This window comes from Harpia harpyja, chromosome Z (genome assembly GCF_026419915.1).
Source record: "Harpia harpyja isolate bHarHar1 chromosome Z, bHarHar1 primary haplotype, whole genome shotgun sequence".
NCBI classification, from domain to species: domain Eukaryota; kingdom Metazoa; phylum Chordata; class Aves; order Accipitriformes; family Accipitridae; genus Harpia; species Harpia harpyja.
This window is the reverse complement of record NC_068969.1, coordinates 92,692,432-92,706,402: the sequence shown is the minus strand read 5'-3', so window position 1 is coordinate 92,706,402 and position 13,971 is coordinate 92,692,432. Positions and strand designations below refer to the sequence as shown.

At 39.4% G+C, this 13,971-nt stretch overlaps 1 protein-coding gene across 14 annotated transcripts in view; it reads left to right on the top strand.

Annotated features, from left to right (window-relative positions):
- The window catches only part of MAST4 (microtubule associated serine/threonine kinase family member 4), a 319,996-nt gene that overhangs the window by 275,952 nt on the left and 30,073 nt on the right, over nucleotides 1-13,971 (top strand). For all 14 annotated transcript variants that reach the window (XM_052776790.1, XM_052776788.1, XM_052776787.1 and 11 more), the window contains 3 exons: nucleotides 1,509-1,576; nucleotides 3,987-4,072; nucleotides 13,711-13,919. In XM_052776790.1, coding sequence (XP_052632750.1) covers nucleotides 1,509-1,576; nucleotides 3,987-4,072; nucleotides 13,711-13,919 — 363 coding nt within the window. The remainder of the gene's footprint in view (nucleotides 1-1,508; nucleotides 1,577-3,986; nucleotides 4,073-13,710; nucleotides 13,920-13,971) is intronic.

Sequence of the window (13,971 nt, the reverse complement as noted above, 5' to 3'; positions counted from 1 at the left end):
GTGATAACATGAGAGTTACTCATTAAATCTTTAGCTAAAAGTTCCAACAGAAAATTATCTGTGTGGTTAATTTGCTCTTAATGATTACAGTAAGTGTTGTGCAGAATTTCCCTGGTAATAGTCACTATTATATAGAAAAATCCAGTTTAGATATTCTGTGTGGATATTGAATTATTTTTCATATTCATAAATTCAGTTTAACAGTCCTGAGATAAAAATGCACCTCACAAATTTCAAGTGATCTTATCTCTGATCCCCAGCACACAATTATGATAAAATGTGCATCTTTGGCTATGTGGAGTATATAATTAACTATGTACATGATTAAAGTAATACTAAGCTTCCCAGGGTCTTTTAGCTACCAGCTGTCCTGTTTAGCTTTTATTACCCAGATGAATTCTTAGTTACTGGGCCTCTGAACAACAGTATAGGCTTAGGAGCTCTGCAGCATAGGTTGACTCTGGCAGGGACAGCCAGGTCAAGTTGTAGACTCCCAAAATCTTAGTTTCCCAGAGAAGTTGTCTGTATTAGTGACCCCATAAGTGGTAAGCTTCCAAGAAAATGGCATTTAGCTTATTCTGTTAGGCTTATCAGTATTTCTGTGTAGAAGATGCAAAGCATTTGGAGTCCATTTCCGTCTAAACTAGAAGCATTTTGCTTTAACTGTGAAGGAGCCCAACAAGGATGGGGCCTACTATTAACATAGAATCATAGAATTATAGAATCATTTCAGTTGGAAAAGACCTTCAAGATCATCGAGTCCAACCATTAACCATGCCCCCTAAACCATGTTCTGAAGTACCCTGTCCACTCGCTTTTTGAATATCTACAGGGATGGTGACTCAACCACTTCCCTGGGCAGCCCATTCCAATGTTTGACAACCCTCTGAGTAAAAAAATTTTTCCTAATATCCAATCTAAACCTCCCTTGGCACAACTTGAGGCTGTTTCCTCTTGTCCTATCACTAGTTACTTGATAGAAGAGACCAACACCCACCTCACTACAACCCCCTTTCAGGTAGTTGTAGAGAGCGATCAGATCTCCCCTCAGCCTCCTGTTTTCTAGACTGAACAGCCCCAGCTCCCTCAGCCGCTCCTCATAAGACTTGTGCTCCAGGCCTCTCACCAACTTGGTTGCCCCCTGAAGGGCTGAGATCCTCAGGAGTTTTAGCAGATTAGTGCTGTCTTTCCCTTAATGCTGAGATCACATGTATGTCAGAATTCCCATGTCTCAGCAGTGATAACAGTATTGCTCTTCATTGCTTTGTGGCTGTTTGAATTCTTTAGTGGAAGATTACATAGGCGTTGAATAGCAGGTCTTCAACTTCCAGGTGGGATTTTTTTTATATATGCTTGGAGATGCCCTAGAAGTTAGTTGGCAAGTACTACAGATAGGACAGCGTGTTTATTAAGTATTCCAGAAAAGTGTCACTTCCAAGGTTTTCTGTGCTTAATTTAGTTTTGTATTTGCTACAGTTTAAAATGAAGTTTCTAATCTTTGTTTCCAGAAATAGCTCAGCTAGCTGACTGTGACAGTGGGACAGCAGAAACTCTGGAAGTGGATGAATCAATAAATGTAAGTTTTCCTGTTATGTTGCTGCTTTTGCTGAATCTTTGCAAGTAAAAATAAATGTGTTGTGTTCCCCCCGGCCCTGTCCCGTTTTATTTTCTCCTGGTATATCTAAACAGATTGACTAGGACAGCGGTTAATCCTCTGAGTAATGCCATGGTGCTCAGCAGACAGAAGGCTTACAAAAAATACTAGAATAAAACTTTCTATGCATTTTCCTAGATGTTGCAGTGTCTTTGGCTTCCACAGTTAGTGTTCACCATGTGGCAAGTGTTTTGCCACAAAATCCACCACTGCTTCCTTTATTTCTGTTTAATTAATGTATTTCTTTTTCTTTTAGAAGGACTTTTAAACCACTTCATAAAAATAAAGTCCTTTAAACAGATTTTAAAACAGTCCATTTACAGAGGCAGCTAATGATCAAATTGAGAGACTCCTGAACAGATCCAGTGAAGAGACAACGAAGAAATGAGCAAATTAGCAAATAGCTTGGATTCAGAAAGTTAGTTTGCAATCTGGAAGATTATGCATTGTTTTTCTGACTCTTTGTTCAAAAATATTTGTCTACGATAATAGGTATCTTACAGTACATCTGGCATTTTGTCAGATGCTTGTTCAGGTTGGCAAAGGAAAAAAGTTGGAGGAGTTGGTTGGGCTGAATATTGTGGGCTTAAATGCTCTCAATTTAACGTCTTATTTTTAGAAGTTGGTTCTTATACCTTGGATTTCAGTCAACAAGAGTAGGAGGAGTTCTAAAAATTTAGTGTCGATTTTCAGTGCAAGTGGATAGAAAAAGCAAGTGCAAATTTGGGGGATGCATAGGTAATTCAGTGGTACTTTACAGGTATTTACAAATGTTAGAGTTTAAAATACAGGTATGGGGTATCTGTTGAATAGTTCTCATATGCTACAGAAAAGACATCATCCTCTGGTATGTGTCATATTATCTTGAGATAATTTCTGACTTTCTGGTAAAATGCCACCTACAAGGGCTTCCAGAGTTGTGACACGAAGGGTGTTTCTTATTCTGCTGCTTTCGTTCATCTGCATTTAAAATACTCTATTAGACCTGAGCAGTATTTAGTACAAAGATACTGACAAATCGGAAAAAAGTCAGAAAGAATAACTAGAAGACTTAAAGAAAGTGCTGAAGTGCTTAGGAGAATCTGAAGTGCAAAGTGGCTTAGCAATAGCTAAGAAATTTTAATTGTAAAGTTATTTGTGTTGTGCAAATGTTGAAGAAATACAGGAAGGATAATGCAGTATAATAAAGCAACATAAGTAAGGGAGGTGATGAAATTAAATCAGTAAGAAAAAATACAGGGTGAATATTTGGAAACATTTTCTCAAAGTGTAGCTGTGGAATAAACACACATGGAAAGTGACAGGAAGCACAACTTTAAGGTACGGGACCATTCAAAATCATCATAAATATGCAGTTAGGAAGAATCCTACACTGGCAGGCAAGTGGGCTAAAAAATTTAGTAAATCGTCTCTGTCTGCTCCTTTGTAGTTCATTATATTAACATATTCACTGACCTTCTCGCACTGGATTTTCTTTAGCCAGCATTTAATTGAAAATGTTCCAGCCACGTCTACTTTCAACCTTAACTATTACCAAACTGCATGGATAGGGATCATAGAACTTCTTGGTGATTGGGAAAACATCTTGAAAAGGATATTGTGGGTTTGGAATACTGAATTTGGAGTCCCATGCCCTCATCTTCCCCCCAATTCTAATTTGCACTTAAATCTTCAGGACTGGTTAAAAATTAAAACTAGAAAAAAGGTTGTGCAGTACTTGGGACAACTCCATTTTGAAAATGTTCTGGCATACAAGTAGGTGAAAGTGATGTCTGTAAAGGTAGAATTACTGCATTTTTGTCTTTCATATTTGTCTCTTTCATTTTGTGTATCTCTTCACAGTCTATCCGAAGTTATATCACAGTCTATCCTAACATTAGTTCAAAATGTGTAAAAGTTTGAGTGAACGAGAGCTCATCTACATTTTGTTACTACCAAGCTGTACTACCAGACTCAGATTTACTAAAATGGGAAGGCAATGGCCAACGAGTGCCTGGTGGGATTCACAGAAGTCCGTAACTCTGGATAGGAATTGGCAGTAACTCCTTTACCAGAAGCCTTTGTGCCTATCTGCTGTAACCTGTGCATGTAGATGAGCGGACAGATAGCTGCAGTGTAACAGATACCATTTTGATGAAAAAGCAGCTTTGCTTCAGGAGTCCCTTTGGTCCCTTTCTGTGCTAGCTGGGTGGCTAACTGGTCAGAGCTTTTAGCTGGTTCATCAGGGTGTGACAGCGTGGTGATAAGTTGAGGTTTTTTTGGTTTTTATTTTTCCCCGATTTTGAAAAAAGTACTGTATTAACTTTGTTCTTTTTCCTCTTTTACTTTGAAGAACTCTAATACCTCACTGAAGCTGCAGAGGAAACCTCGGGAAAGTGATTTTGAAACAATTAAACTGATTAGTAATGGAGCTTATGGGTGAGTAATCTGTGAGTCCACCAGCTCTTTTGCATTTTATTTTTGCTTAACTTCCCATTATTTCTTATTGCAGGGATATTTATGTGAGGGAGTTTGTTTGCACTGCTGCTTTTTTCATTCTGCTTTCCTGTTTTGTTGCTAATATTTGAAGCTCACATGAAAAGCTTTTTGGAAAGCCTGCTAGGCCATAATGAATTATTGTGTGCTGCAGTAAATTAAAATACTGAATATTACATCACAAAGATTTTTTCAGAAGTAAATGTAATACCAAATATGAAATCTGAATAAATCAAAAAGCACACTTAAAGCCACCTAGTTTAGTGGGCATGGTTGATGGATGAACTTGATGATCTTGAAGGACTTTTCCAACCTAAATGATTCTATGATTCTATGATTTATAATACTGGAAACAGCCTGTGTTTATGCAGATGTGAAACAGTATAAAACTGCATCTGTAGGGAGACAGATTGTTAAAAATGAGTGCTTACTTGACCTAAAAATATTGGTAAAATAGAAACAAATATCCTTAAGTAGGGCAGCACTGTTTTGTTGCTTCTCTGTGGACACTCTTGTATCCTCAAATTTTAACCAGTTAGCTTTTAAGGAATTGCTGTTACTTGGTTAGTTTCTGGGTGCTTGGAAAGTGCACACCTTACTGCCCAGTAGTATGTGAGTCATCTGGAGGTATTCCAGAAGATCAAGAGAAAATTATATTAGCCTGGGCCTTAAATGAACACAAAAATGTTTTGTGGAAGTACCATGCAGGGATTGTGTCTATCAGCAGCCAGAAGTGTGTCTTCAGTCACCTTTTCTGATCAGATACTGTCTATTAGACCCTTGACTGGTGCCTCCTCCTCTGCACTGAAAATACCAAGATAGGAACTGTTGGTCTGTGTAACCTGCAGGACCAGGAGGGATGTATTGGTTCAAAAAAGAGGGGGTTCCGTCTTGGGGTGAGGAGCCCATCGCCAAATGAGACCATGTCACAGCCCAGCAGTGGAGAGGGCTGTACTGTTCTCCAGCACAGACCCCATTAGAATGGCTCTACCCTGCACTACCTCTGCTTGAGGTAGGCAGCAGCAGTGACCTGATAGGACTGAGCACTCTTTGAAGCGAACTTGGACATAGAAGAGAAAGCACCTGCAATGTGCCCACTGGAGTTTTGCATGCTGTTTTAAAGTCCTGAGGCTGATGGGCACAGTAATACTCTCTGATCATATTTAGTTAAAGGTAACCCTGAGCTCTGAGACAGGAGGCATTTAGTACTGTTGGTCATGACAGCTTGTGTGGAGGCTATTACTTGTGTCCAGACCTGCTTACATAGCTCAGCAAAAAGCCTGAAGGAAATAGCATAATTTGCATTAAAGTTATGTAAATATCCAAACAAAATGTCTCACTAGTCAACCTCTGCACAATTCATTTTCTCAGAATTTCTCCTTAGGCAAACTCTTTACTTACCGTATGCCAGTTTCTCCCAATTACCCCATGACTTCAAAAGCCTTTCTTCCAGCAGTTAGCAATAGCTGCTGCACCCCTCCCTGGCTGCATCCCTTTCTCCTTCTTTTGGCAGATGCTTAGTCCCCTTCATTCCAGCTTTCATCTCCTACCCAATTTCCTCTTTGTCTTACTGGAGGAGGATAAGAAGAACCGTGTGGGGTGGGTCCCCATTGGAGAAAAGGTTGTCTGAGTCACTAGACCTGCCCACCTTCCCAGCAGTTTTAGGATGCTGAGGGATGGGGAGAGGAGGGACATGGGGAGAGCTGCAGAAGGGCATGCTGTAACCAGCATCATGAGGCCAGCCACCTGAAGTCAGAGGTTCGGTAGACCTGTGGATCTTGCCTCATAGGTGTTACAGTCAGAAGGAGCCTTGATGAGCCATTAAGAAATACAGACTGGAGACAACTGTCCATTTGAAATCAGAGACAAGTAAGGATCTGAAAAGCTTGAAAAGAAAGGATGAAAAGCCCTGGCTTTCTATGACACATACAATGTAGGCATGTAGGATTTTTTTTTTTCCTCATGTTTGTGGTAGGGAAAATCAATACTTATGAAACCTTTTTCATGCCAGTAATATGCTAAATTGGCAATATCAATGTTGTAAAAATTGGATGAGACCCTGATAAATTTGTGAGGAAAAGGGGAGCTGATAGAGGGTGAACAGCTTGCAGCATATCCGGATTCTGCATGAATCGTTATTGTCTTTAGCAAATTTTAAAACAGGGGTAGGCTGGCAGGTTATACTGTGGTAGTATTAGAAGTGGAAACTGAAAATCTCATCAGTGTAGTAGAGTGCTATTACTTCCATCCTTAAGCAAACAATAAAAAAGTAGATTTTGTTGGTTTGGATTTTTGTTTTTAAATGGTTACTTATTAGGAAAAAAAAAATCAAGAACAAGAAAGAAAACAAAGGTACAGCCCCTTACTAATTAATGTAGAGGGAAAGGAACACAGTGAACAGTGAGACAATAAACTTTTAAAAGTACTCACTTTTAAAAGTGATTTTAGCATCTAGTTACTTCCCGCCCAACTACTGTAAGTTGAGCAGGCTTGTGCTCCTAAATTCTCCAGGATATCGCTTTTTCAAAACTATCTGTGTGCTTGAAGATCTCTGCTGTGGTATGTCAGATAGGTGGGACTGTAATATTGACAGACCATGTTTTGATCTTCATTAAGTGTTTTTTCTGTTGGCACCAATATGTTCGGTGGTTAATTTACTCAAAAGTTACGGTCAAGTTTAAAGGGGAACACATCACGATAGCCTAAATGCTCTTTAACCCATTTACAAAATGGAGTGTAATAAAGCAATAATACCTGCTCCATATGTGAATACAAGGCAATAAACTGCCCCATAGGCATTTATTGCAGTTTATTTACAAGTATAAACAGCTGAAATAACCTTTATTGTTGTTATGCTACAAGGATTTTTTTTTCCCTTCCATGTTTTTCCAGGCCATTAATTTTTTGAAATAACCTAAATATGTGAGAATTCTGCCTATGCTTCATTGATTTATTCTCAAAAATATGTCAGTGGGCATATTTTGTGCTCTGACTTATTAAAGATTCTGTATGCTATTGTAATACTTTATTTATTTTGAGGCTATAATGGAGGGTTTAATTCTGAACCAATTTAAAAAAAAAATACATTCTGCTGTCTTTGATTTTTCTGTGGTGGTTTTGCCATCATTAGTGAAATGGAAAGTTTTGACTGTTTGACAGGGTAATTGTTGGTCTTGGCATGTTGTAGCAGAGATTTGTCAGATATGTTAAACTTGATGAGTTTAAATATAAACTATTGGTTTTGTGAAGGTTTAAGTAAATATCTTAGCAGTTCTCTGCTTTTAATTGATTCGGTAAACTCATTTGTAGTGCAATTAAATGACTGTATAGTAGATGAGGTGTATCAGGCTTTTGGGAATGGGTAGGAATATACAAGAAGTTAAACAAGCTGTGAATCAGTAAACATGTAGGATGCTGGCCAAGTCACTAATGGTTTCACAAGCTGTCTATCTGACTTTTTTCAGCCAGCCAAAACTTTTCTTTTCATACTTCCCAAATTTTAAACTTACACTGCAATCACAGCAACATTTTTCCATATTCCAGCTTGCAAGAGGTAGCAGGTAGTAATAGTCCATCTCTTCAAGTTGGCATCAGTCTGGTTTCCTGAACCAGCTCAACAAAATAAATATTACATTTGATTTCAGGGAAGCAAGTGATGTTCATTCAGTTGCTCTTCACTAATGTATAACTGTATTTGCTTAAAGCAAATACATGGTACCACTTTTGTGCCAGACTGGAATGCTTTTACTTCTACAAAGATGGTAATGTCAATATGTACATGACATACTGGCTAACAGTGTTGCTTGATAAATTTAAAAATTCTGAGGCAGTGTTGGCTTGAGCAGCTGCTGCCCCTAACCTGTGAGTACTCACTCCTGTCCCTTCTCCACTTGATTGACAGTATTTGCTCATGTGTAGTTGCATTGGAAATGGGACTAAGAAAGTCATCCAGCTGCAGTCAGTCAGGTTAATCATCAGCCTGGTAGCCACCAGTTCAGAAGTGGAAGGGGATAGGGGGAAGTGTGGCTTTGTAGGTTCACTTCAGTAGCACCAGCTCTGAATGGACTTGTCCTGTCTTCACCTGGGATAGAGTTAATTTTCTTTCTAGTAGCTAGTATAGTGTTGTGTTTTGCATTTAGTGTAAGAAAAATGTTGATAACACACTGATGTTTTCAGTTGTTGCTAAGTAATATTTAGTCTTAAGTCAAGGATTTTTCAGCTGCTCATGCCCAGCCAGCGAGAAGGCTGGAGGGGCACAAGAAGTTGGGAGGGGACACAGCCAGGGCAGCTGACGCAAACTGCCCAAAGGGGTATTCCATGCCATGTGACATCATGTCCAGTATATAAACTGGGGGGAGTTGGCCTGGGAGGGTTGCTGCTGGTGAACTAACTGGGCATTGGTCAGCGAGTGGCGAGCAAACGCATTGTGCATCCCTTGGTTTGTATATTCCAATCCTGTTGTTGTTGTTGTTGTCATTTTATTATTTTATTATTATTATTATTATTTTCTTCCTTTCTGTCCTCTTAAACTGTTCTTATCTCAACCCATAAGTTTTACCTTTTTTTCCCCAAGTGTCTCCCCCATCGCACTGAGGGCTGGCGGGGAGGAGAAGTGAGCGAGTGGCTACATGGTACTTAGTTGCTGGGGTTAAACCAGGACAGGACTACAGGTCTAATAAGCTGTATTCCTTTCCTTCTTTTCTGTTTAGCCCTGTGGGTGACTGGTCTATGCAGGGTAAGAGGCTTTGATTCCTTGAAGCCCATAGCTTTAAAGAACAGTTTAGAAAGTAGAGGCTGGCAATTTCTATGCGAGGGATCTTATATTCATCATTCATTGTGGACTTACTCAAAATGATGAACTTTGAACTCATGAACTTCATTGCCCTCGACCCAGTACAGCACAGGCCAAGTGCCTTATCTTTCTTCTGTAGCTAATATATGTGTGGGGATCTAATATTGGCAGCTAATGCAATCGTCTCAGTGGTAGACAAAGGTTGTTACCATGTTGAAGGTCTTGAATTCTGTCCTTCCTGAATGTGCAGCATGCTACAAACTGGTGAGGAGCTCAATTTCTCAAGTGTTTCTTTTGTAAATACAGAACACTTTACCCATAGGAAATCTGGACGGCAGCTTCATCATTTTGCATCAGTGTTTACTAGTTGCCATAAAAATAGAAGGCACTGCTACTGTTACATATGCAGAGAAGGTTTTATTAGTCAAAATTTGTGACATACTGGAACAACTAGGACTAGTAGCAGCTGTGAGAGAAGGATCACAGCCATTGTGTTGTTTTCTTCAGATGACCAGCTTCTCATTTGCTTCTATGCAGACTAGGATAAATCTGAAATATTGCTGAGGGGAGGCTGTGCATGTTGTCCCAGGGCTCAGAAGACTCACACTGCACTGGATGCTCATGTTAGGAGTGCTGCAGTGCTTTAGGCAGTATTTCCCCCCGCCCCCAAATAAATCTGACCTGGTCATGGGCATTGCCTAGCTAGGAGGTGGTACAGTGCTGCTTGTAAATTCTATTTTAAATAACTATCTGTACACTTAACCGTATTGCTGTAACATGAATTACAGCCTCACAAGTAGCTCCTCTTCACTGAAGGCAACACCAGACATAATTCCAGGGTAGTAGAGAATTTAGCATTCTTTTCTCAGGAAATTGCTTGTGAAAATGAAACATAGCTCCTAGTGAGCAGCTATAAATTTTAAGCAGAAAGTACAGTACCTGTGTTTCCAGAAGGAGTTCAAGGTCCTTTGACAAATTAGAGAATCAGGTCAAAGCAAGTAACACAGCTACATTAGCCTCAAGCACTGAATGTAGACTAGATTTTAAAATGGCTCTAAAAGTTGAAGTTACTGAAGAGCTGTAAACTAGGCCTGAAGCCTTTAAGTAATTTAGAGAAAAAACAGGAATGTTGGTTGTAAGATTGGAGGGATAGACTGCATAATATTTAGGTAGGAGCAATTCAGGAACCCAGTTAAATATTTCAGCATTTTTTGGTCACCTTAACACACGTGCAGTGTGTTTTATATTTGTGCCTAGCTAAAGGTATTTTAGAGATACTTTTTCAAGCTGAGATTTGTGTTGGAAGTGGAGTAAGGTAATGTTCGGGGCAATGCCAAAGTTCATGAATTTTCTTACTTCTCTTGAAAAGTAAACTTTTCTTGCTATGTTGAAATGCAGCATCAATAAAATACAGAGCACTTGTGTACCTGTTGAGATCCATACAGTGAAATCAGAGGATGTTTTGGAAATCTCTTGTTGCCATCTTATGAAAACACAAAGGTGGGAAGTAGGAGAGCAAATTCTTCATTTGAAACCATAGGAGGCTGCAACAATGCTACTCTGATTATGGCTTTGCAGGCAGAATAGGGCATACCACTGTCATTGAACAGATCAACAGGGCAATCGGATGGTCTGGATGTTCTTAATACATTGTTTTTGTATTAAAGGAATCCTCAAATTTACAATTGTCTTTATAACATACTGAAAATCATGAGCAGCATTTAGTAGTCAAGGCCAAGAAACCAGGAGTGAGATACTGTGCTCTCTCTTAAAAGCACATACAAAACAAAGATAAACTTCCATCTAAGTGCTCCAGCTGTAGCATTCTGAAAAATAAAGAATAGAGAAGGGAAGGTGGGCTTGTGGGGAGAGAAAACAAGGTGCAAGTTCAATGCCAGGATTAGGAGAATGTAGCAAGACGACAGCTCTGAGGAGAGTGAACGGAAACTAGAAGGCCATCACAATCTACACGGTAAGTTGTTATACAATAACAGAAGCGTAGCTCAAGGGTGGCAAATCAGGGTTCAAAATTACCCAAGAGAAAGTTGTTATGTGGCTGTTCCCATCATTTTGCCTCAAAGTTCACAGTTGTGTCTCAGCAGATGTGTACCCAAGCTTTCCATTTAGATTAAGTTGAAGCCCCATTTATGTGCAAAACTGTGGAAGATTTCCTGTTTATTTTTTCCTTTTTTTTTTTTTTTTAATGTCCAGGCAATTTATACATCTTTATTTAATTGTTTCTCTTTGGGAAGATGTAATTTTCTATTTATCACTTTATTGACATTTGAGCAAATTCTAATACTCTCTGTTGAACTGTGGGAGCTGAGAACTCCAGTGTCACAGGCAGTCCTGGGCACAGCTGTTGCAGTGTGCTTAGTTTAGTGTACTGGTAGGCTGTGGAAATGGCATCACTGCTGTGAACTGGGAGCATCCTGGAGGAAGACAGGAGGTCTTCTGCAGGAATAACATGCTGCTGGCTAGGGCATAGTTTTCTTTGTAAAGCATAAATGCTGTTTGCTGGGGTTACTGTGATCAGAGGATATGAATGAGTGATGTTAGACATTTTTATGTGTTGAAGATCATTTAAAAGCACTTTATATAGCATAAACAGTGTATATGTGTGTAAAGGTGAGAGAGGCAATTGCGTTGCAGTTGTCTCCTGAGTCTGGTACACTTGAACTAAACAGCTTTTTTTCTGAGGAGTTGTAGATAACTGAATGCTAGTGGAAAGTTGTACAATTACCTGCCTGTGACTGTAAGACTGGAGAATGCAATTTAGACAGCTGAGGAAACATAGCCACCATGTCCCGGATATTTACTGGACTAGGTAGTCCTTAGAACTTACTGGTTCTTCATCTTTAAATATGGTAGTTATGACCCTACAGATCCACATGATCTGTAGAGGGGATTTATTAATGTGCTGTAATAATATGCTCTGGTTACCATCTGTCTTTCAAGCGTTCACCTTGGCACACTGTCCAAATTAAAGCTCTGAGAAAGATCTGCATGCCAAGTCCTCAGGCAATCCTCAGTTCATTCATACAATTTTTTAAATTTTTTTCTTTTTTTTTAAGGATTGCAGCTTCAGGCACCCGAAGGACTCGCTTTTCTAGGTGCCAAGAGTGCACAAGGGGACTGAAATAGGGAAAAGATGAAATTACAGGAAATTAAGAAGCTAAGACTGACTAACAGGAGATAGCAAAAAAAAGAGAGAGGAAAACCAGAATGTAAGGGAAAGAAAAGCAAAGGAAAATGGTTGTAATGAAGGGGTGGAGAGAGAAGTGAGCATGAGGGGAGCAGTAGGAAGAGGTGCAGGAGGACAAAAGCCGTGAAGCCAGCAGAGAGGAGTACTGGAGTTGACTAACTCTGTCTTTATTCCAGCTTGGGAGGGGCAGAAGAGAGTGAGACTTAGTAGGAGGCACAAAGGGTGGGGTTTGTCTTGGGTTTTGGCCAAGGTGGTTTTCCCCTGCTTTCATAATGGTGTAATATAACGTCTTTTACATGCCCTGCACTAAGGCAAGAACAAGGGATTAATGAAAGCTTTTGGAATCAGTAAGAGAAACTTTCTTGTCTAGAAAAAGTTTTCCTCCACAAAGGAAAGCCGAAACGTGTTGATTTTTTCAGTGCATGTAACTTTGGTAGCTGTGGGAAGATTTTCAGAGAAATAGTAAGGCAAGAATTGCTTTTTGTGTTTAAATAAATAATTGTATGCTGATAATTGGACCTCATGGGAACAACAAATTGAATTTAAAAACCACATAATTGTGTCCCATTTTCCCCTCCCCCTATTTTCTCCTTTTAGTCCTTTCTTTCCATAAACACTCACTACTGTGGTAATTATATACTGGAGATGCTATAAGCATTAAATGCTACAAAGTAGATTTCAAGGAAGGCAAACATTTTCAGGATTTGCCTCAAGGGGTATTGAAAAATGCAGCAGTAATGTTCTGTGTCAGTGTTTCACAGCAGGGTGATTCCTTCTCCTGAGCCTTGAAAGAAAGAAGGCTTATCCACGTGAGGTTTTCTTTCACTTTGCTTCCCTCACTGCTTTGACCTTATCTAACCAAGCTTACAGGATATTTTATACCCAGTATCCCAGTGGAAATTCTGCACATCAAAGTATATCTTAATCCCATGTTACCATGCAGATAATGCAGTGATCTTTGTTTTGGATTACCTACTGGTGATCATACCCCTGATATGAATCAATGGTGATGTCAGGGACTGAACTAGAACAGAAAATTTTGCACCTGGCAATGAGGGAGCCAGCCCATCGAGCAACTTCAGAGTAACCTTCGTGAGAAACCTGTGACATGTTTTTAAATCCCTTGGATAAAGTCTGAGTCATAATTATCTGACAGCACACTTTCAGAATAAGCATTTGTCGGAATGATTTATAACACTGTGCCATAGCTGGATTTTGTGTATAATCCTTTGTTGATGGAAATGCCCCAAATCTGCCTGAGCTGAGAGTATTTGCTGTGTCTGGGGGGCAGGGGGGCGGGTCAGCATTTGCTGTATCTGTTGTTTGCTTTGGGGGGTGGGGGAGTTGTTTTAAGTTTGTGTACTAATTTGTGTTGACTGAGACTCATCCTGGTTATGAAACAAAATGAGGTTTGTAGCCATGCTCTAATGTGAAAGGCAGGCTAACTGCTTTAAATTAAACCCAAGTATTTTATATAACACATATGCAGTTTTTAAAAAATACATTCATTTGTAAAAAGAGTATTTTAAAATACCTTTTTAATAGTTACTCAGACTTTTTTCTCTCCCACTTGAACTTCCTCAGTGCGGTTTATTTTGTGAGACACAAAGAAACCAGACAAAGATTTGCCATGAAGAAAATTAATAAGCAGAATCTCATCCTCCGAAACCAGATCCAACAGGCCTTTGTCGAGCGTGATATCCTGACATTTGCAGAAAATCCATTTGTTGTCAGCATGTATTGTTCATTTGAAACAAGACGTCATTTATGCATGGTCATGGAATATGTAGAAGGTAAAATGTTTATTTTGTTTTACAGAGGAAGATGCGTTTTCTTACACCAAGA